At 49.6% G+C, this 21,251-nt stretch overlaps 9 protein-coding genes across 9 annotated transcripts; 4 read left to right on the top strand and 5 right to left on the bottom strand.

Moving 5' to 3' along the window:
• Positions 1 to 157: 157 nt before the first annotated feature.
• Positions 158 to 1,891, bottom strand: M437DRAFT_65276 (sugar porter family MFS transporter; the record flags this gene model as incomplete). Its single annotated transcript, XM_041024564.1, has 4 exons — positions 158 to 424; positions 477 to 769; positions 800 to 1,619; positions 1,667 to 1,891. 4 exons carry the CDS (start codon positions 1,889 to 1,891, stop codon positions 158 to 160), a joined length of 1,605 nt encoding a protein of 534 aa, XP_040881008.1.
• A 2,440-nt stretch (positions 1,892 to 4,331) lies between these two features.
• Positions 4,332 to 4,708, top strand: M437DRAFT_9428 (uncharacterized protein; the record flags this gene model as incomplete). Its single annotated transcript, XM_041029085.1, has 2 exons — positions 4,332 to 4,473; positions 4,527 to 4,708. Coding segments are annotated over 2 exons (324 nt in total), but the record flags the coding sequence as incomplete, so codon positions are not given.
• Positions 4,709 to 5,516: 808 nt separating this feature from the next.
• On the bottom strand, positions 5,517 to 8,579 carry M437DRAFT_74544 (secretory pathway Sec39; the record flags this gene model as incomplete). The annotated part of the gene is made up of 3 exons (XM_041026254.1): positions 5,517 to 6,624; positions 6,678 to 6,837; positions 6,983 to 8,579. The coding sequence occupies 3 exons, from the start codon at positions 8,577 to 8,579 to the stop codon at positions 5,517 to 5,519; spliced, it is 2,865 nt and encodes a 954-aa protein (XP_040881006.1).
• Positions 8,580 to 8,815: 236 nt separating this feature from the next.
• M437DRAFT_65273 (uncharacterized protein) lies at positions 8,816 to 10,791 on the bottom strand (the record flags this gene model as incomplete). The annotated part of the gene is made up of 4 exons (XM_041024563.1): positions 8,816 to 9,957; positions 10,101 to 10,318; positions 10,370 to 10,580; positions 10,632 to 10,791. 4 exons carry the CDS (start codon positions 10,789 to 10,791, stop codon positions 8,816 to 8,818), a joined length of 1,731 nt encoding a protein of 576 aa, XP_040881005.1.
• Positions 10,792 to 12,787: 1,996 nt separating this feature from the next.
• M437DRAFT_46402 (uncharacterized protein) lies at positions 12,788 to 14,675 on the top strand (the record flags this gene model as incomplete). Its single annotated transcript, XM_041021260.1, has 4 exons — positions 12,788 to 13,118; positions 13,173 to 13,442; positions 13,507 to 13,568; positions 13,620 to 14,675. 4 exons carry the CDS (start codon positions 12,788 to 12,790, stop codon positions 14,673 to 14,675), a joined length of 1,719 nt encoding a protein of 572 aa, XP_040881004.1.
• A 295-nt stretch (positions 14,676 to 14,970) lies between these two features.
• Positions 14,971 to 15,317, bottom strand: M437DRAFT_16285 (FKBP-like protein; the record flags this gene model as incomplete). The annotated part of the gene is made up of 2 exons (XM_041018856.1): positions 14,971 to 15,125; positions 15,185 to 15,317. Coding segments are annotated over 2 exons (288 nt in total), but the record flags the coding sequence as incomplete, so codon positions are not given.
• A 379-nt stretch (positions 15,318 to 15,696) lies between these two features.
• Positions 15,697 to 16,416, top strand: M437DRAFT_46311 (uncharacterized protein; the record flags this gene model as incomplete). Its single annotated transcript, XM_041021243.1, has 1 exon — positions 15,697 to 16,416. The coding sequence occupies one exon, from the start codon at positions 15,697 to 15,699 to the stop codon at positions 16,414 to 16,416; it is 720 nt and encodes a 239-aa protein (XP_040881002.1).
• Positions 16,417 to 16,456: 40 nt separating this feature from the next.
• M437DRAFT_45866 (uncharacterized protein) lies at positions 16,457 to 17,427 on the bottom strand (the record flags this gene model as incomplete). The annotated part of the gene is made up of 2 exons (XM_041021162.1): positions 16,457 to 17,326; positions 17,383 to 17,427. The coding sequence occupies 2 exons, from the start codon at positions 17,425 to 17,427 to the stop codon at positions 16,457 to 16,459; spliced, it is 915 nt and encodes a 304-aa protein (XP_040881001.1).
• A 232-nt stretch (positions 17,428 to 17,659) lies between these two features.
• On the top strand, positions 17,660 to 19,042 carry M437DRAFT_83673 (uncharacterized protein; the record flags this gene model as incomplete). The annotated part of the gene is made up of 1 exon (XM_041027975.1): positions 17,660 to 19,042. One exon carries the CDS (start codon positions 17,660 to 17,662, stop codon positions 19,040 to 19,042), a length of 1,383 nt encoding a protein of 460 aa, XP_040881000.1.
• Between the last annotated feature and the right edge of the window lie 2,209 nt (positions 19,043 to 21,251).

The raw sequence follows: 21,251 nt of genomic DNA, 5'->3' as shown, positions 1-21,251 counted from the left end.
ATTGATCTCAATCTAGTTGGTGGTGGTAATTCCTTTGAGAGCTCGGTCATCTATGCTCCTAAATATTAGATATATTAACTTTAACTTTATAAATACTGCTTCGTCATGGAGTACGATACAGAAATCCTTGAAGCCAATACGCCTAGTGATCCTGAACCTAGACTTCTTGCTTCTCTTCCATACCAGGTGGACTGCCATTAGATGAAGAAGCCACATGGCCATCAGAGCTTCGGCTTCCTTGAGTTTCGGCCAAATGTTGATGCCAATCGCTTCTTTCATATGTAAAGGTCTGTTCACCACCTTTGCCATACCAGAGAGGCTCCTTGTTTGCGACCTTGACCACAGAGGTCCAAGGACTTGAGGTTTGAGATGCTTGATGGAACAAGACGTCAACCTCCTCCAGACAACGGCATCCAGTCTCCGGCTGTGTGTGTGATCAGAAACAAGGCATGATATTCGAGTGGAAAAGAACTTACATAGAAGAAATAAACTATTGGAATGATAGCAGCATTGATGACCGCAAAGATGATGTATGTCCGGTAACCTATGTTATGGAAGGCGATCGGTGTGATGAGGACAACGACGAAGTTGCTAAGCCAATTGCCAGCAGTCGACATGGCATTGGTAGGTCCTCTAATGGCTAGAGGCGTCAATTCAACAGCCCATAGCCATGACATGCCTTGCCATCCGATAGCAAAGAAAGTGTTATAGACGAAGATGAACACCACCATGACGATGTGGGTAGAGCTGATATTGACGTAGCTCATTACTGTAAGAATAATGAGTGAGACCGACATACCTACGGCACCGAACATAGACAGAGCTCGTCGGCCCCAAAATCGGTCAATACCAATGACAGTGACGAAAGATGCCAGGAACAGCTCGGTCGCACTACAACCTGCAAGTAGTCTGGCCACCCACGGCTTGTAGTCTGTTTGTGTGTTGAAGATGAGAGCAAGGTATTGAGTAAATAGGTTGATACCCGTCCACTGCTGCATGACCTGGAGCATGAATGCGAGTATGGTGCGATGCAGATACCTATACTCGTTCATCGCGAAGGCAGAAGAGAAACCTCCACGAGCCATCTCGAGAATAGCATCCTTGATTTGGAGAAACTCCTGGCGAACTTCTTCGTCATCTGGGGTTGCATCCGAAAGTGCCGATAGAACAGTCAGCGCTCCTTCCTCTCTACCAGTGAGGATAAGCCAACGAGGTGACTCGGGAAGGAAGATGATGAGCATGAATGCCAGCATTGCCGGTACAATCTGGAATGCAGTGGCGACTCTCCATGAGGCCGAGCTGGGAGCGACCCATGCAAAGGCAAAGTCGACCCAGTAGGCCAAGGCAACACCAAAAGCGATGCAGGCTCCAGAAGAGACCATGAGCATGGTGCCTCGACGATGTGCACGAGTCGATTCTGCTTGCCAAGCTGGCACGGCAGAAGTGTTGAAGCCATTGCCGAAGCCAGCAATGAACCTTCCAGCAACCAATTGGCCATAGGAATAGGAGGAAGCTTGAATGACCTTGCCGATTGCCATCACGACCAAGCCAAGAATGATCATTTGTCGACGACCGAGGTAGTTGCCGAGGAAGACTGCAATAATGGCACTTGCAAAGCACTAACAAGGTCAGTACATGTCAAGTAGAGCAGCGTGTCCTTACATACTCCAATGTTCCATGTCGCATTTGTGATTCCTTGGATAACGGCAACATGGCTACTATAGGGTCTTCCGACGGTATCAATCTCTGGAAATCTCTCTCTGAAAGTGGAGACCGTAAGAAGGCCTCCAAAATCACTCTGGCCGTATCCAAAGGCGACGAAGCAAAGTCCAGCTGCCAATGCAATAGCAGTGCGCAGGCTGGAGCCTCTTAGGCCCAGAAATGGGGCCATTGTGAATGTCCGATATGATTGAACAAGACAGTTCACCTACCTCGTCCAAGGAAAACTAGAGAAACGAACGGGACAAATACTTTTGGGCAGCCTCTTGCCCCAGCAAGCCGTCACGTCATGAGTTCATGGAGACAGCAGTTCACCCAGCAGCTCAGATGGGTTCACGAAAATTGTACAGGGGTGCGAACCTTGCGATGATGCGAGCACCGATTTGATCTCATCGGTGACCAGCATGTGGCTGTCGATCAAAGTGGAGCCAACGAGATCCGAACTTTCGAGATGGTCACGGATGTTAACGGCGGACAATCCATCGTTTCTGGTGGGTTGAGGCTCAAAATGCGACTTCAAGACTTGTCATAAATTCTTCAGAGTGCTCGAATTTTCGTCAAGAGCACCTTTATCGCTCCTTCTCCGAGATTGTACTGCCTGCTGGGATCCTGTGTTTTGGGTTGCATGTCCGGACTTGCGTGCACTAACGGACAGTGCATGCAAGATTACGTCGATCTCTCTTGCCGTCCATCGACCCTAGGCACATGCCTTGTTGATAACCAGACCTCCGAACTTCCTTTAATCATCAACGCGCAATACAAAAAGTACTGCCACTTTGTACCTCGTCTATCTCTTACATTTCAGTATCGCACACTTCTGCACTCCCCTCACTGAATTCCAGTTCTGCAAGGGCGCCTGTCGGCACGTCAACAAAGACCGCAGCAACTCACCAACTGTTCCATCGGTCCTCGCCGAGCGCTTGCTCACACATTCCACGTGAATATCTGTTGGTTGGTTGTCTGCATCCCAAAATTTTCATCACAGCACGGCCGGGCCGTCTTGGCCGCGCTTTCAGGACAGCCATGTGTTACACAAGATCCTACGAAGCTTCACTCTGGCTGCTTTGCTTGTTGATTATGGGCATAGCCACGTGCCGATGTCTTGAGCGATCGAGTAATCCGGTCCACACACGCACACACACGGTAGGCTTGTTTTGCTGCAGCTGCATTCTCCCATCCAGGTTCCTTTATGGTCTTACATTCTTGACCCACGCATTTCGACTCGAAGAAGAAACTCAAATGCACGTACCCAACGAATAGCAGTTGACCCTATATGCAATTTCAGTACCAATTGTCAATGCGATGCCCAGTCTGGCTCAATTCGGCACAATCCCTTGCTTCAGTCTGTGAAGAAGGCTCATGCAGGCTTCAACGCACGAGGACGGTTTCAGCACATCATCTCACGCAGGATTCAACATACACTGCGTGGAGTCTTACATTTTTATGTGTGGCCTTGTAAGGCCGTGGCCGTTATGGTCATGCATTTGCCCAAGGGGACTCTTCTATAACCGGTTGGGTAGTCCTCATTGGATTTTGACCTGTCACATTTTTTTCCCTTTCCCAAGATGCTTTGTGGAATTCCTTGTCTCTCTAGGATGCAATGACTTCGTCCTTTGTGGATCCTACCACGGTGCGACCTAGTTTCTGCCGTCAGTCTTCATTTGCAGCCAATGAACAGCCATTATTTACCGACGAATCTGTGTGCTGTGGAAACCAGGATCCCCACTGTCAGCACCATCAACAGCACATGTCCCAGCCAGTGCTGGACGACGGCGACGTTCAATTTCAATGGCTGACTCATGATGCCCAACCTAAGTGTAAGTTGGAATTGCTCTGTAGGATCAGAGCAAGTTCATGTTAACATGAACTTAGTGTGGTTGACTTGGCCCAACAACACTTGGTACTTTCAAGCCTCACCAGATGCCTACGGAAGTGGAGAGCAGTGGAACGACACCAACAGAACTCAGGTCTACACGAACCCTCCTTTGGGTGACACAGATTATGACCAGATCAGTTCGCCAACCAAAGACAACTGGCTTCTCCAGCGCTCGTACCATGGAGCTCAAGACTTGCCTGATAATCAAGTTCAGGAACCATATAGCCTAGGACATTATAATGGTGCCGGCTCTTATCGACATGGGTATCAGCCTCACGCGCATGATCGATCTCATCACGAAGAGAATGTGAACATGCAATACTCTGATACAGGGGTTGAATGCTTCGAAACCCCTTCTGTGCATATGGATCACTACGTCTCCACCACTCCTGACGGACCGTTGCCACGAGAAGGACACCATCCAGAAAGGCATGACACTACTTTTTGGGACTGGTCACAGGCCGCATCTGATGTCGTACCTCCTCAACCTTCACTTCGTACAGATATTGTGGCTCAGAGCATTGGTCACAATAGCAGTAATTTATACTACAAGCTGAGCCCGTCAATAGCCACACCACGCACCCAGGTATCACCAACTTCTTCTTGCTGGGATATCGATGACAACGCTAGTCCCGCAACTACAAGTACCACGATCCCATCAGACCTCATACCCGATCCTCCTGCCGAGCTGTTGGATCCACCGCCTGAGGACATGAACCCCGGCGACAAGACTATGGTGCCACAGAGACGCAACCTTAAAGACCCCAACCATTTGTATATGCCGCGATGGATCAGAGGAGATGGCAAGCAGCGAGAGGGCTGGTGTGGTGCATGCCGTCCTGGAAAATGGTTAAGTCTGAAGCGTAGTACCTATTGGTGTAGGTGAAATCATTGTTCTCAATTGACGAATGTGCGCTGACAAGGACAGTAGACCACAAAAACTTTTGCCACGGCATCACTGTCATGGGCACACCCTTCCCACGACCGACTCACACTCGAGCGTTGGCTGACGATAAAGGCTGGGAAGGATATTGTGGATCATGCAATAGATGGATCGTGCTAAACGGTGGGAAGAAGAGTCACACGTCTTGGTTCAGACACGCCTACAAGGTATGCCTTTTCATGCTTCTGATAAAGTGACTGGAAACCTGACAACACATAGTGTGATCCAGCTGCCGTTGCCAGAAGTCCACCCTCCAGGGATCTCACGTATTGAAGTCCCTCTAAAGGAGCACGATATGTTCTCAACAACTTTGACCTTCCTCGCCTCGTGTACGACTCTTCACCTCTCTATTCCTCTCGCCCTTGATCTCGTACCACAGATTGGATTGTCAAGACACTACACGCTGCTTCCTGGTGACCCTTTTGTATTTTTCGAGCCGGTTGATTTTGATGTTGTTATATCGCTCAACATTCCAGGTCTTTCTATTTTGGCAGTTTCCGGTTTTTTCACGGTCATGATCTTCACTTCTACCTGCAGAGGAACTTCGAGATGGAAAGTGCACCAGTGGCGATTTCCTCGAGGTCTTCTTGCTTGTTCGGTTGTTATCACTGCGACGCCCATGCGGTTTTGTCTTGTTCTGATATTCTTCTATCTCGCCCTTTCCATCGCTGAATACTATCTTTTCTTCTTCCATGACTCATAGATCTCTATTCTCACGTCTGTCATCAGTTGGATGTCGAGACCATATTCATCGCTGTATGGCAAGGTGCTTTGACAACGCACAACCAGATGCGGTGAAGTTTTAAGGCTGATGACAACACCCTCTTCTGGAACTCAAACCCGTTTAGCCATATTGTAGTAGGACTGATGATCTAGACCTCGTTCCAAGGCTTTATTCAAGGAGGCAATAATACTAATAGGCCCTTCTCGACAGAAAGAGGAAACAGGTTGAAGGTACCAAGCTTTTCTCGTCGCCGATCATCTATCTGCACTCCTGTCCACTGGAGTAGCACCAAGCATCCATCCAATTCCAGATGCCAGACCACCTGTCACGGTGTTTGCAATCATGTCTCGCCTGCGCACTCTGCCTGCATCGTCCATGCCTTCATGCACCGCCTCATGCTGTTGTTGTGCGTGCATTTGCGAATGCTGCTGCTGTTGCGAAGATGCTGCTGCACCACGCAAGGGGAATGCATTCCTACTAAACGCCTTTGCGGCACCCCGAGCCACGTCGAATAATCCCATGGGTGCTTCCTCATCGGCGCCTCGTCTAGCCTCCGCATTCGAGCGGCCGAGTTCGCGGCGAGGCTGCCCGAATACCATGCCTTCTGTTGACACGTCTGAGAAGCCTCCAGGCACGCTGATGCGTTTGTCTGCGCGATCGTCGAATTCTTCTTCTGCTTCTGTTTCGGCGGCGAGCAGAGCATTGGTTTCTTCTTCGCAGCGTCGCCATATGTTGAGGACTTCGGACAAGGATGCGGGTGGGGCCAGGAGAAGGGCCAAGCTCAAGAGTTCGGTGCGTTGATCTAGACGACGAAGGGTGGGCTGAGCGTTTGATTGCGGTCTGTAGCGACCAGCCAAGAAGGCTGCACGCCAGGATACATCGTCTTCTTGCGCTGCCGATTCATCTTCTGATGTAGACGACGGAATAGTGTCTTGAGGAGCCAGTCTGTTGACAACATATGAGTATGCAGTCTCAAAGTCGCCTACAGTGAGTGCTGCCTCGACACACATGTATATCACCCTCTTCTCGGCAACCAAGAGCTTGGCCTTTCTGTCATTGTCTGTTTCCAGACTTCGATCGATGAGGTCGCCATCGGCATTGCGAAGAGGTAGACCAGCTGCTATTAGGTTGCGACCAATTCCAATGAGGTCATCAAGTTTTGTGTAACTGTTGGCATTTTGTTCGAGCAGTTTTGGCAAAAGCGATAGGGGGTCCAGGCTAGCGCGAATATTCACGGGCTGAAAAGGAACGCCGTGTTGCAACGTCAGTGAGTAGAAGGACATGGAGTGTGTAGCAGCGATTAATGCCAGAGCTTTCTTGAACTCGGCACTTTGAGGGAAGTGACTCTGGCAGTGAGTAATTCTATCGTGTGATTAGATAATGATGAAAAAACAGTATGCAGCTGAAACACATACAGATCTTGGGCCTTCTTCATACTGCCTCTTGTTCGATTGCCGTTGCTGGCATTGTCGTAAAGTTGCATTGCCTGATCGAGGATAACTTTCTCCATGTCTTCTAACCTTATTTGGCGAAGGTCGGAAGGAGAAAAGTATAAACGATCGATCAACGAATAACCTGAGGATCCATATGTTAGAATATCGCCAAACGGTTGTCAAAAAGATGATTATAAGAAAAAGGAAATATACAATTGATAGCTAGTGATTAGAAATGTGCAAAATCCTATCAATGTCTGAAGCAAGAGTTTGATCAGCAGACTTACATCCACTTGAAATTAGCACCTTGAGCAGTTCGCGTTCAATGACTGTTTTTTCGATTCGGCCAAAGATGCCAGCACCTCTGCGACCTTGATCTTCGAGCTCAATATTCCAGTTCCATAACCAGATCAATCTGTCGTAATCGTACTGCCATTGCTGTTCATCACGCTTTCCTTTGGCAGCCAGACCATGCACAATCTTGAGCAAGAGACTCAATTGTTCGTCCTCATCAGAGAAGAACCGTAATTTTGCAACATTGAGGATGGAGATACTGTGACCAAGACCATTGAGCTGGTATGCCGAGTAGACCATCATTTGTAGAAGCATGTATGTTTCGAGTTTGGGAGTGGCTAGAGGATGTTCGGGCCGTAAGAGGACATCTGGCTCGAGGTATATGGTTGAATCGGTGGCATGTAATAGCTCGGCGTGCTTGTCGACCTTGGGTAGCTGCTTGACACTAGTGGCAAGTTCTGGAGGAGGCTCGAAATCTAGCAGTTGAGCTAGACGAACAAGGATTCCATGAGCACCATCAATGGTCTCCGGAGTATCGGCTTCAGCGGCATAGCAAGAAGCAAAGGCAGCTTGTGCATACTGTCGTTCGAGTTTGGCTTGGGTGTCATCATCGAGATAGGCTTGAGGATTGTGGAACCCGCCGAGGTCGACGTCTCCTGGACCGTCCCACTCTTCGATGAGATTGGTGACTAGCGGAAAGTTGTTTACAGCATTGTGTACCATCCATTCAAAGACGTATTCCCAGTCGTGGCCCGTCTTGTCGTGCTTCGACACGCCATCGAGTTTGATGAAGGCAGTACGGGGAGGAGAGCGAACCATATCTTGTTCGTCATGTGTTGGTTCTGGCTCGTCGTCAAGGCGACGTCTCTTGCGCTCCGTGTGGCCATACATCCAGGGTCCAACCATTGCTCTAGTATCTCTAGCGACTAGACCTTCCGAGTCGGTGGATGAAGTGATGTCATGTTGGACGTCGGTCACGTTTTCGAGCAAGAGGTCGATGCCTTGCTGGCCATCTAGTCTCTCAAAAGCGGGCAGAGTTGGCGGATCTTTCTTCTCGGGATAGTAGTCGTAGCGGAGTCGTAGCAAGGGTAAGACGACGGAAACGTACCAGGTGCGCAGGTAGTCGTTGGTATCGAGGAATGGTTCTGCCAGGCGTGGGACTAAAGTCAAGAGGCCCGTCTCGCTGTCGATGCGATTCGCTCGGTGGATGACGAAGCGAGTCAACAAGTCGGCGGGCGCATGAGGAGGGAAGGCTGGCGGACTAAGGTCTGCGATGGAGAGCTTGTTGACGCGCTTCTGAGCCTTTTCGGCAGACAGGGCAGCCACAGGAGTCGTGTCTATGTCAAAGGGTTCCTGCTGCTCCAAGTAGATGCGCGTGGCCACCTCGCGAACGTACGTCGTGTAGAGCGAAGGGTCGAGCGTCTCTGGCAAGTAACTTAGCACAATGCGCAGGACCAGTTCGGGCGATAGTACGTCCAGACGCAGCGGCGTGAAGGCATGCAGTGCCCGGATATTGGCCTCGCTAGCATAATGCACTGTCAGCAGTATACACTGAGCCGACGACAGCGCCTTGACTTCTGTGCCCGCCATGTCCAAGATTTTGTTACGAATCCAATAAGTCGAGCTGTACGGACTACTTGTCCGGCTCTCGCGCTTGCGTCACACGCCCCGTCCACGCTCAGACTGACATTTGACTCTGCCAACATATAAGGTTTTTTGACGACACACAAATAGACCAACGCGCTCTGTCAATTTTGATACTACTGCTACTTGACTACATAATGCAGCTATTTCTGTCTTCATCTGTCCCGTCCTGTCCAGTCCATTCAAGCGCCTGGTGGTGGAGGAGGTGGTGGGTTCTCAGAAGGAGGAGGAGGAGGGGGAGGAGCATCACCAGCAGGTGGGGGTGGTGGGGGACTTCCTGCCACTCCGTAGCCCTGCTGTTGCCATGGTGCCATGCCGGGTGCTGCTGCCTGACCGTAACCTTGATCGTAGCCTGGAGCTCCACCATAGCCGTAGCCACCATAACCGCCTCCGTATCCAGCTTGGGGCGCTGCATGGCTCTGCTGCCATGGAGCTGCGCTGCCCGAAGAATGGCCACCGCCGTAGCCTCCATAGTTGTCGTTTGAGCGGCCTCCAGAACCTCCAGCAGCCCAAGGTGCAGGTCCGCCTGAGCTGCCACCGTCGCGGTCGCGACCACCACCACCACCGCCTTGCTGCCAGGGAGCAGGACCTCCTGTGGGTCCACGTTGCCAGGGCTTGGCAGCTCCACGGTCATCGCCATATCCACCAGCTTCGATGCGAGCAGGGGCGGCACTTCCAGTAATGGCGCCACCAGCACCCAACTCTTGCATGAGGTTGTTGAACTCCGTGTCTGCGGGTTCCAGGTGACCAGCAGGGCGGCCAGGACCTCCAGGAGCGCCACGGTCGCTGTTGCGCCAGTCTTGTCCACGCTGTCTGTCGGGACAATCTCTGGCCATGTGACCTGCGTTGCCACAGACACGACAGATGATGTTTGCGGTAAAGTTGCGCTGTTCGGGGCAGTCGTACTTGCGGTGTCCGATCTGGCCACAGTTCTGGCATGCCTGGTTCTCGTCGTCACGAAGAGTACCGTTTAGAGCTGCGAGCTCACGGAGTTGGTTGCGCTTGAGCTCGTTCTGGCCTTCGGGGATCGAAGCGGCCTGTCGTGATGTTAGCCTGTGTTTGATAATGTAGCGCAGTCGCTCTGATTTGGATATGATTACCGTCTCAATGACGTTGTGGATCAACTGCTTGGCCTTGTTGACCTTATCTTCGGTGTCGGCCATAATAAGACAATGCAAGTCTTCTTCCTGGTTGCTAGTGTGTGCGGCGTCGGATCGACCCTTTCCTTCCTTGACGGAGCCTTTGCCTCTGATGGCAATCTTTGCACCAGACTCTGTTTCCATCTTTTTCAGGGTGTTGCCACGAGGACCAATGAGTAGACCAACTGTTAGTAGGAAAAAACCCTAAATGTTAGTATCTGTTATGGGACATGAGAGCAGTGAATGGTTAGGGACAGAAGAGCAGTCACACTATGGCGTGCCGCCATCATCGAGGGGAGAATGAGGGAAAAGAGGTTAGCAATCATACTGAAGTTAATTTCTGGATAGTCGTTGACAGGCACGTAGACCTTCTCCTGTGTCTTAGTAGGACGTCTGTAGTCAGAAGGAGGGTGGTAGCCTGGGATGGTCTTCATGGCCTTTTCGACCAACTTGTGGCGCTCCTCTTCGAGGCGCTTCTTGTAGCGGTACTCGCGAGTGTTGACACGACGACCGAAGTTGTCGTACTGCGGAGGCGGAGAGGGTGATCTGCGCTGTATGTTAGTTGTGTATGACAGAAAGAAAAGAGAGCGAACTCACCTATCACCGTCGGCTGGGACAACATCGTTGATCCTCAGCTTCTGGCTAATCTCCTCAATACGCAAATGCAGTGTGTAGGCATCGAGTTGTTCGCTTGTCATGTTTCCGAGGACGGCGGTAGGCAAGTTCATCAGACCAGCGGCCTTGTTGTCGGTTGCGTCACCCCATCGGTTGCGCTTCTTTCTCTTCTTGGTACCGTCGGGGTTGAGCTCTGTGGATGATGGTGAGCAGGATGCAGAGATGTTGAATGCGATGAACATACCTCTAACAGGGCTGCGACCGCGCTTCAGGCTGTCGCCTTCGACGGGGCCGCTGCTGTAGCTCTCCTCGACAGCAGGTGAGCCATCTTCGCCTCCAAACCTGCGACGGTTACCCAGAGGAATGTTGTTGCTACCAGTGATGCCTTGACTGCGCCACGACATGGTGAATGTTTGCGATGTTGTTAAATGTCAAGGGCGGTCGGTCGAACTTCGAGAAGTCGCGCAAGCCAAATCCCGCACAGACCTTCAACCTTCTGATCGCTCTTTGTGACAGTGAACAACCTCCTTCACAGATGGCCTACGATCATAGTCATGGACGAACGACTCCACAGACCGGCCATTGAATCGCCAAATTGGATAGTGTGTTACTAGTCTTTTCCTCCTGACCAGATGCCTTTGCGGCAGTGTTCGCTGTCTCATACGCTGCAAGGCTGACTGAACAAGGACAACACTTTTACCATTTCTAACGACACTTGCAAAAGCTACGCCTGTGCGCCTTGGCTGTGATACGGAGTACCTATCGGAAGAGTTGTGAGATAGATGCATTTCAGCATTGGTCGATTTACAGAAGATCCGTATGCTCGACATGCTTGCATATTGCACTACATGTAATCTGATTCTGTGTCTAGATCTGGTCTCGGACTATCATGATTTGATATGCGTCTACTCTTTATGTATTGATAGATAAATGGCTGCTTGACAAAGACAGTGAGGTATGATTCGACACGAGACTCTCGAAGCTCACGCAGCAAGATCACTGTCTTGGGTAGAAACCAACCTCGTGATATGCAGGCAGAACATAGACGCCTCGGATAAGATACACGAGGCAGTGACGAATTCTTGTTGGTCTATCTTGTAACTGCTGCTGATTTCACTTAGCGCGCTAAAACTACGATTGGTTGTGCTCAAGCAAGATATTGGCCAAGAATCCGAATCTTCTCGCTAACAACGATGCCTAGACTTTTGTTGCTAGAGATTGATGAGCCAGAGTCCAAGCGAGCATGTCGTACTTGCCTCTTTGGGTGTTGTGAAGAGAGAAGCGAACTCTAAAAGCAAGCAGAAAGTTGGCAATTGCAAAAAGCGAGGAAGGCAGCAGTAGACAACTCTTTTGTGTGAGACACGAAGAAGCAGTGGATGCGCAATTTGGTTCAGCGATTCTCAAGTCTTGACATCGGACAAGAATCATGCAGGCTAGGTAATCTCATTATCCAATCAACATTCAACATAGAACAAAGACGTATGTAGTGGTTGAAAACCATAGGCTATCCGTATTCAAGACACGGGCTGTAACACTGTGGCGCTTGGTGAGCAGGCTCCCCCGCTGGTTATACCACTGTTGTCTAGACTCAAGAGAAGGACGAGAGTTTGTGTGTTGTGCTGCAGAATATGCTATGGCCACGGTCTGAGGCTGAGTGCGATCCGAAGATGTGTGCCTGACAGGGGTGTGAAGCAAGATCGACGAATCGCCGGCTTGAGCTATGAAGCAGTGTCAGCTATCAGATCGAACCGCAAGGTGCTGGACGAAGCACCCCTGAAAAGCCAGTCTTGGTAGCCGCTTTGTTCGCAAAGCCCCAGAAGCCTGCTCCTTAGACTCTGCGACCCACCGTTTCGTGTTTCATGTTATGGCTCCGTTGCAACAGGAAACGTGCAGCAGTCACCACCAAGATGATGCGAAAACACATTAAAGGCACATGCTGGCTAGGGAGGCGTGCATGGGTAAAGTAAAAGACCAAGTGTTTGAAGCACGATAAATCTCTGACAGACCTTCTGATTCAACACTCCGCCCCCCTTCACTCACGGATTCCGTCATTTCTATTTACAGTGGTTGCGTTTCTTTACCTTGCGTGCCACCAACTCCAATCTTTCCCCGACTCTGTGCCCCCCAAGACAGCTGTGCTGGTCGTCCATTCGTTCTTCGATATCTTTTAGGTCTGGCCTATTCAGCTTCTCTCATCCTTGAAGCTACGGTGCCGGCCACCTCTTCCATTCTTGAGCAATTCCTTTGAACGTCAACGGCGTGGAAGTCTAGATTTTGCAATCCTTCCATTGTTTACCATCCCCTCCTGTTGATCAGTGAGAACCATCCGACATGGCATCATACAACACTCCATTGCTCTTCGCCGTTTTTACGACTGCTGTAACGGCTTATACTCCCAGCATGACACCCGAGCAGAAGGCCCTGCTCTACGACTCGTACTATCAGAACCATCGTATCCAATGGTATCTTGGTTATGTCTGGGCCGCGACTGTCGCAGCAATCTTTGCTTACCGCATCACGATCACTTCCTTGCGCTATGTCCGAACGCTGGCATGTCTGGAGAACGAGAAGCAACACTACTTTGTCGCTCCTCACCCTGGATTCGCCAGTCTGAGGCGTCACATCATCGACGCTCCTCTCTTCCGTAGAAGACACAATCGCGAATTCAAGCTCTCGGCTGCAGCCAGTATGGGAACTTTGCCAGGCAGACTTCAGACTATGTATCTCATTGGTTTGTCATCACACGTGCCATATAAGTGTACAGATTGCTGATGATTTTCTCCAGGCTATCTAGCAATGAACATCGCCTTCTGCGTTGTGAGCATTCATTGGAGCGGTGGTAATGTTGCTACCGAAATCAGAAACCGCACAGGCGTGTTGTCAGTAATGAACATGCTGCCCTTGTTCCTGTTGGCCGGCCGCAACAACCCACTGATCAAGTTGCTCGACATCTCATTTGATACTTACAATCTTATGCACCGTTGGATTGGCCGTATCGTGGTTCTCGAAGCAGTGGCTCATACTGCAGCATGGATGGCAAGCAAGATCATGGCTGGTATGTTGTATCGTTGCTTGTGTTTTTTACTCGACTAATGTTGGTGAAGCTCCTTCGTCTTCAGTCGGTTGGAATATTATTGGAAAGGCCATGGCCAGCAGTCAGCTCATCCTGACTGGCACAATTGTAAGTTGTACCCTTTCTCAACAACCTCCTCATTGACTCACATCCGAATAGGCTACTTGCGCCTTCCTCGCCCTGTTGCTACATTCACCATCCGTCGTTCGTCATGCATTCTACGAGACCTTCTTGCACGTTCACATCATCCTGGCGATCATTTCTATCGTCACCATCTGGATCCATCTCAAGACGCTTCCTCAGCAAATCTTGATTCTTGGTGTGATTGTTATCTGGGTCTTTGAACGTACTGCACGCCTTTTCATCTTGATTCGTCACAACGTCGGCCAAGGCGGTACCAAGGCTGAAATCGAGGCTTTGGCTGGAGAAGCCATCAGAGTCACCATTCGCATGGCACGTCCCTGGAAGTTCCGTGCCGGTCAACACCTCTACTTGTATCTGCCTTCAGTTGGCATGTGGACAAGTCATCCTTTCACCATCGCTTGGAGTCAAGAAGAACAGGATCTCTCTTCCGAGAAACTGCCAACCGACGCACTTGACGTATTGGCCAGGCGCAAGACAACCATGTCTCTGATTATCCGCCGTCGCACTGGTTTCACCGACTCGCTCTGGAAGAAAGCTGAGATTGCTCCCGATGGCAGATTCTTCACCAATGCCTTTGTCGAGGGTCCCTATGGAGCTGCTGATTCCTACGAGTCCTATGGTCATGTCATGCTGTTCGCTGCTGGTGTTGGTATCACTCATGCCGTACCACATGCCCGTCAGCTTGTCGGCGGCTATGGCAACAACACTTGCGCCACCCGCAAGGTCGTCTTGGTATGGATCCTTCAAAGCCCAGAGCACCTCGAGTGGATTCGTCCTTGGATGACTGAGATCTTGGCTATGGAGAAGAGACGTGATTGTCTTCGTATCCTTCTCTTCGTCACTCGTCCTAAGAGTACAAAGGAGATCCACTCACCTAGCGCTTCAGTTCAAATGTTCCCTAGTAAGCCTGATGTTGGTGCTCTGATTTCTGCCGAACAAGCCAAACAGGTTGGCGCCATGGCCGTCAGTGTCTGTGGTACTGGAGGTTTGGGTGATGATGTCAGACGTGCCGTCAGAAAACGTTGCGAGAAGACGACTATCGATTTCTACGAGGAGAGTTTTACTTGGTAGATGGTCATGGGTATATGCTAAGATCCAATGTGATGAGGGCATGGATGCTAGACTCTGGGTGGACGATCAGGAATCGTTCAGGGTTTTGATTCTTTCTTCTTTTACACCTCACCGAGGTCTCTTTCTCTTCTTGTTCTTCTTACGCTCCTTATGAATGTCCTCGAGCGGATGTCTCTTCTTCGCAATTCTTTTCGCCAGTCGATCGAATGTCAAACCAAATTTTTGTCTCAATCCTGCAAAACGTCGTGAAGCATAGCATGCCTTGATACGTGACTAGTCGTCCAAGATTTCTTCCCTACTTTCTACCTTCAACCATGATGATGTGGTAGCCTTCACTTGTCTTGGCTTCGCCCCATTTAGGGCTATTGGTGGTGCTGGCCGGCAATTCAAAAGCAACATTCTCAAACTCGGGCATGAGAGCGCCTCTGGTTTTCCAGCCTAGTGAACCACCTGTGACAAATGTCGTCAAAAAAATCTCTCGTGCATACCGTGGCGCTTGAACGACTAACCTTGACGAGCCTTGTCTTCGGAAAACTCTCTGGCAACTTCATCAAACTTAACGCCAGCATTCAACTTGGCAAGCGCCTCTTCTTTCTTTGCATGCTTTTCACATAAGATGTGGCGGACATTGATACTCTGAGCTGTGTAACAAAAGAGGTCAGAATGCTGAATAGAGGAAGATACTTTGTACGAACCTCCTTTCACTTTCGCTGCCCCGCCCTTCTCTGGCTCTTTGGCTTTGGCTTTGTTATTTTTCGGTGCCATCTTGATTTGGAGGGATGTGTTGTTGTTCAAGAGAGAAGGTGTTACTGGCTTTGCAGCTTTGTGAAGTGCCCAGGTGCGACCAAGCGTTGTTTCCTTCCATGTCGTTGACAACAGAACTGTTGACATCGCGTCTCCTTCGACAGCAAGAGTAGATAATGCGCAACGTGTTGCCATCTCACGGACGACCGCTTGCAGACACTTTCTGCCAATCCTCCATCACTTTTTGCCATTGAGGCACAGCTTATCAAACACGGAAATGGCGACCAGCAGAACCTTGAAGGATTGCAAGATCTCGGAAATACCAGATGGCATGTTTTACGTGCCCGACTTCATCAACCACAAGGAAGAAGCAGGTATATTGAACGCAATACCATCAAATCGCTGGATTCAATTACAACACCGCCGCTTGCAAACTCATCCATCCTCACTTTCGAAAAGCAATACTCTTCTGGAGGCACCACTACCTCCTTGGCTTGTCGATCCCATCATTTCAAAATTCAAGTCACTGGGTCTTTTTAGTGACAGTCCACATCACTCGCCCAATCACGTCTTGATCAACGAGTACAATCCCAATGAAGGTATCATGCCACACGAAGATGGCGCAGCGTACTACCCAATCGTAGCCACTGTAAGCTTATCAAGCGCTCTGTGTCTCGACATATACGAGAAGAATCAGGATCAAGATCAAGCTCCTGTTGGCTCATCGCCCAAGTGGCGTATCTTGCAAGAACCACGCTCTCTTCTTGTCACTTGCGGATCTGCATACACCGATACTCTGCACGGGATTTCAGAAGTCGAGATTGATGAGAACTTGAGACCCGACACTGTAGCTAACTGGACTCTTCTCGGCGACAACAAAATCTTTATCGAAAATGGAGGCAAAAACGTGCGCACGACTCGAATCAGTCTCACGTACAGGGACGTTCTCAAAGTTTCAAAGATTGGAGCAAGAATACTTGGTAGACCAAGAGGCTAAGTCATCGAGGAATGCTTCTGGGACCCCCAATGGAAGAGTTTCAGACTGGCCTCAAGTACAGCTGTCTACTCAGCGGTTCGTATTGTTCTCTGAGTGACTCCTCCACCATGAACAACAAGTGAGACGTTCTTAATACAACCTCTTCAAGCTCAACTGTGTACGAAACGGCGACTTCTTCGTCGGCAGAAATCAAGACAGGAATATCCCTCTTCCACTTTCGTTCTTTGACTCTAAATTTGACACCAACAGCGTGATCTGCCGTGTTGACCCAAAGAATAGATGGGTCATCTGCTGATGAGCATGAAGATGTCGAGTCGACATTCGCTTCGTTTTGCTTGGAAAGCCAATCTCGCCAAACTCTGATGGTGCCTTCGCAAACTTCGACAGCTGTGAGTATCGTGTCTGGACGTGGTCCTGGCTTTACCAGCATCAAAGTGGCGATCAGTTGAGTGAACAGTTCGTCTGCGTCCAGAGAGACTTGTTGGGAAACCAGATTACTCTCTGCGTCATGGGCATGAACACTTGGATCGGCAGAACTCGGATGAGTCCTCGAGCCTGGAATGTCCCCAGCGGGATGTTTTATAGAAGGCCTTCGCACCTCTTGATGCTGGGGTCTGAATTTGGAATAGACGGCTTTTCCCAAATGTCCAATTCTTGCTACATCTGGAATGCTTCCAAGAGATTCCTCGTCCAGTAGAGAGGTTCCTAATGATGTACAAAACAGCTTGCCAGCCGTCAATCTAGCACTTGGGGGGTACAGTTCGAGCATCAGAATATGGTCGAGCAGAGTAGCGGCAACTGTCAAGCGATTCTGCAGAATCCTGACACAGATAGAATGAAATCTACGCGAGACTGGAGCAAATGTCAAGACATGCTTTGTAGTAAAGGACGACAGAATGTCGTATAGAAGCTGCCCTATCTATCAGCCGCACGTTGATGAGAAACAAAATGGGGTTTGGGGGATACCTCGTTTGGCAAGGCATCAAAGCCACGATGCTGCGTGTCGTCCATTTTGAGTGTAACAAAAAACAAACAGAAACGATTTACTTGAGATAAGTAGAGTAGGTGCGACTCGAAAAAGGAAGTGGCTGGCTAAAGGACAGGGTCTAAATAGGTAGTGACGTGCGGAAAGACGCGGGGTTGACGATAAGGAGCTTATCGCATTGTTTATTCCATTCGAGCGACTTTTTATCATTCTCATCCTCACTTTTGTGAATCAACCAATCTCGAAGTGTTGGTCATCATGTTGGGTCTGAACGAATTTGTTCGCAATCGCAATCCTGAAAATCCCAACAATCAACAGGCTGCACCACATCCTGAGCGGCCAGCCACAGCCCAGTCGACACGCGATCTCCATGAGCGCAACGGCCATCACATATATGGCACAGAGACTGATGATTTTGACGCAACTCGTTCATCTCTCCATGATCTCAATGATCAAGATTATGATGGTCAAGACGGCTTTGAAGACAGAGAAGAGGACAATCAGTATGACGATCAGGCTTTCCCCATACATCAAGGAAATGGCCATCTTGCAGGTGGTCTAGAGCTCGATGCCTTAATGTCGCAATTCCATCACAACACGGCTCGTTCTGGCCACACCGGTGCGGACTCATATCCTCCTACGACTTCTGGTGAACTAGAACCAGACGAAGACTTTGAGGACGAAGTCGATGTCGAGCATGCACAAGCACATTCTCGTGTTGAGCAGCCTCTTGATATTCACAACACCATAATCCCACAGAGACAGTTTGCTTCCACGCCCTTACCCATCCAGTCACAACCGCCTCGTGTCCAACAATGCAAAGATCAGTTCAAAGTCACAACCAAACCAACAATAAGTCACAAAGATGTGCAACAGCGCCAGAAGAAGCCGCAAAACAAGACACATGTAGTCTCTCAGCCTAATCATATTCCAGAGCAATTTGAGACCACCGTTCAAGTCGCTACAAACCACAATTCTACTGCACGAGTCCCCAACTTGACACACCAACAGCCTGCTCGTGCCCATACCACAACAGCAAACCACCGTCAACGGCACACCAACGGAATTGATCACCATCGTCAGCAGTACATCAGAAGAGTTGACTACCAGGAAGATCACCTCGACGGGCTTCATAATCAGCAACAGTACGGCATGGAAGGATCTCCGATGGACAACCATGAACAGAGTACACACTCAGACGAAGTTCTCGATTACGAACTACAGGAATTGTACGCAAAGGATTTCGCTGAGCTGCAAGATGAACCGTTCGATGGACCACCTCGTGGAGAATTTCCTGATACGCAGTCTGATCTCTCGAAACCACTCAGTGAAAGACTCGAGGCTGTTGCTAAGCTTGACGTTCGTCATCAGAAGGAGCTTTTCTCTTCGCTGAAGCTTGAGGAGTGGGAAGAGGCTGGAGACTGGTTCCAAGAACGCTTCTCAGAAGTCTTCGGGAAGCTCAAAGCTGCTCGCAAGAAGAGGCGACAACTGGCTTCTGGATTCGAGCAGCAAATAGCTCAGAGACAACAGGTGCTCACCAAGAAGAGAAAAATTACAGACGATGCATTGACAGAAATGAAGAAGTCAGGCAGCCTGGTTCTGACAAGTACGCCGAAGAAGAAGCAGAGAATCACGGAGTAGAATAAGCTGAGTGGTTGATTCGCTGCATGAGATCCACGACGGAGACTGCATGATAAGAGTTTGATGTTTTTTCTTTGTTTTCTTGCTTTCTCATTTGTGGCATGGTTTAGCGCTATATACCCTATTTGCTGGTTGTCACTGGGATTCACATTGTCTGTTGCTAGAGCTGTTGATCGAGATAGCTACTTTTCTACTGGACTTATGTCTTCCTGTCGGCAATTACAGGTGCTTCCTTTTGAACAGCTTTGACGACGTGTTTATCTAGTCGCAGTTTTCGTTCGAGTAGCTTTGCTGGTGGTATGACCCTGTCATTGAACGACGACATCATCACACGCTCCAAGACTCACCTTGTGGCTCTTGCACTTATATTTTAGGCTTTTGAGTCTTGCACCTTTCCATAAAATTCTAGGATTGAGCCTACAGACTCTTGGCTGATGTTATGACAGGTGCTCAGAATCACGATATGGGTTATGCACCGAGCATACCTCGAAGCGCTGGCACGTTCAGCTGACAAAAGAGTTACCAAAAACAAAAAAGCCAGAACCAGGTAGTTGGGGATAGCGAGGTTCTCAGAGTCAGAATTGTGGGCTTTCAGCAGCGTTCATGCAACAATAACCTCGTGGTCAGAAGCCACGCAGGAAGCTTGCAGATGGGTACGCGCTGAGGTACAGTAGAAGGAAAAGAAGGATTCGTGTGGAGCTGTATTCGGTTCGGTGCAGTAGCTATGAATTGAGCATGAAGGCGTCTGCAAGCTAAGAGGCACAGGGCTGACTCATTGATAGCAAATATTCCGTGGGCAAGAGAGTAGTTCTACCATCACGTTCGCTTCCGATGTCTGGCGAGCAACTTGACCCTGTCAGACACATAACCATTTACCGCTCGACACCACCACGGTATCGAGTGATGCAATCATACGCATATCCAAGGAGACGGTTGTCTCGTCTGTTTCGAATAGCAGCGACAGAAGAGGTCATCATGACTTGCGGTCTCAGGCCTCCCAACATGGGCAGCCCAACACTGCCCACCAGGGCAAAGTCTACTCCGGAAGCTCGGCCATCTAGAGCATACGATGGCGGGTAGAGCGATATTGGAGAAACTTGCTAATGCAGGTGAGAGAAGATGTTCAGAATGTACGATACATTAAAAGGAGCCGATGGTCAATGCCATGCTCACATGGCCTTTGAGTTTCTTCTTTGGGATTTGAGTAATCAGTACGAGACTGAGACGTGTGTTTCAAGACACGGAATTGGAAACTTGTATACACATTCGTGGTCAATAAAGAGGATCTGCTCACAGTAGATGTGTTCTTGGGTAAGACAGAATCCATAGCATCCGAGAATGGTTCGTCGCGACGATTGTGCTCTGAATCGAGTCAAAGAGTCGGTGAAACGTTCGCCAAATAGATTACTCTCGCATGCTTCCACTGATAATGAGATGCGAGAGGTATATCACCTAGCAATCGGTGTTGAGGTTGTACCGATCATTTCCCTCTGGGTAATACTGGGACCAGTCAAATTTGCGGACGACAAGGGCCCGCTACGAGGTTGCGATCAAAAACCGTCCAATGTGCCCGCTGTTCTAACTGGAGTGTTGTGGTGCCGAGCGATTTGAATTCCGATGGTAGATTGATGCATCATGCAAGCAGATGCAAGAGACTCATTGTGGAAGTCGGTTACGTGATCGGGCAGAAGATGTCGCCAAGGCAGCGGCAATCTGCCGCCTTGATCTGATGACTTGTCGTCAATCAATCTGGCAAGATGGTCAAAGGTCAGAGTACGTGCGTAAGGCGATCACAGCTCTATTCATTCTTTAGGTCTTTCAAAACAGTGATCGTGACTTTGGATCATACAACCTCGCTTGCGATCTGTCCCTCTCGCAAATCCATTTGAGCTATTTTGACGATGGCTCGTGAGAGTGTCTTTTTTTAAGGATGAATATCTCCAGACTCTTCTTTCGGCTCAATCGATTTACATCTCACAGCGCTGTTCAAGTATCAAGTTTGCCGTGTCGCACCCCGAACACTCTCATAGGTTGATGTCTATGGCTGCCCAGAGCGGTATATGCAAGCCATGACGCCAATGGAGCACGAGCTTTCCACCGTTGAATGTCTGCTCCCCCGAAACCTTATAGGGCTCAGCCTTGTCTGCTGCGTGCAGGATGCTATCCTCCCGAGTGCATGCAACGATTACATGGCATGAGCTCGGGGTTT

Source organism: Aureobasidium melanogenum (assembly GCF_000721775.1).
Source record: "Aureobasidium melanogenum CBS 110374 unplaced genomic scaffold scaffold_7, whole genome shotgun sequence".
NCBI classification, from domain to species: Eukaryota; Fungi; Ascomycota; class Dothideomycetes; order Dothideales; family Saccotheciaceae; genus Aureobasidium; species Aureobasidium melanogenum.
Note: the sequence above shows the minus strand (reverse complement) of the source record. Positions and strands in the feature narration are given on the sequence as shown.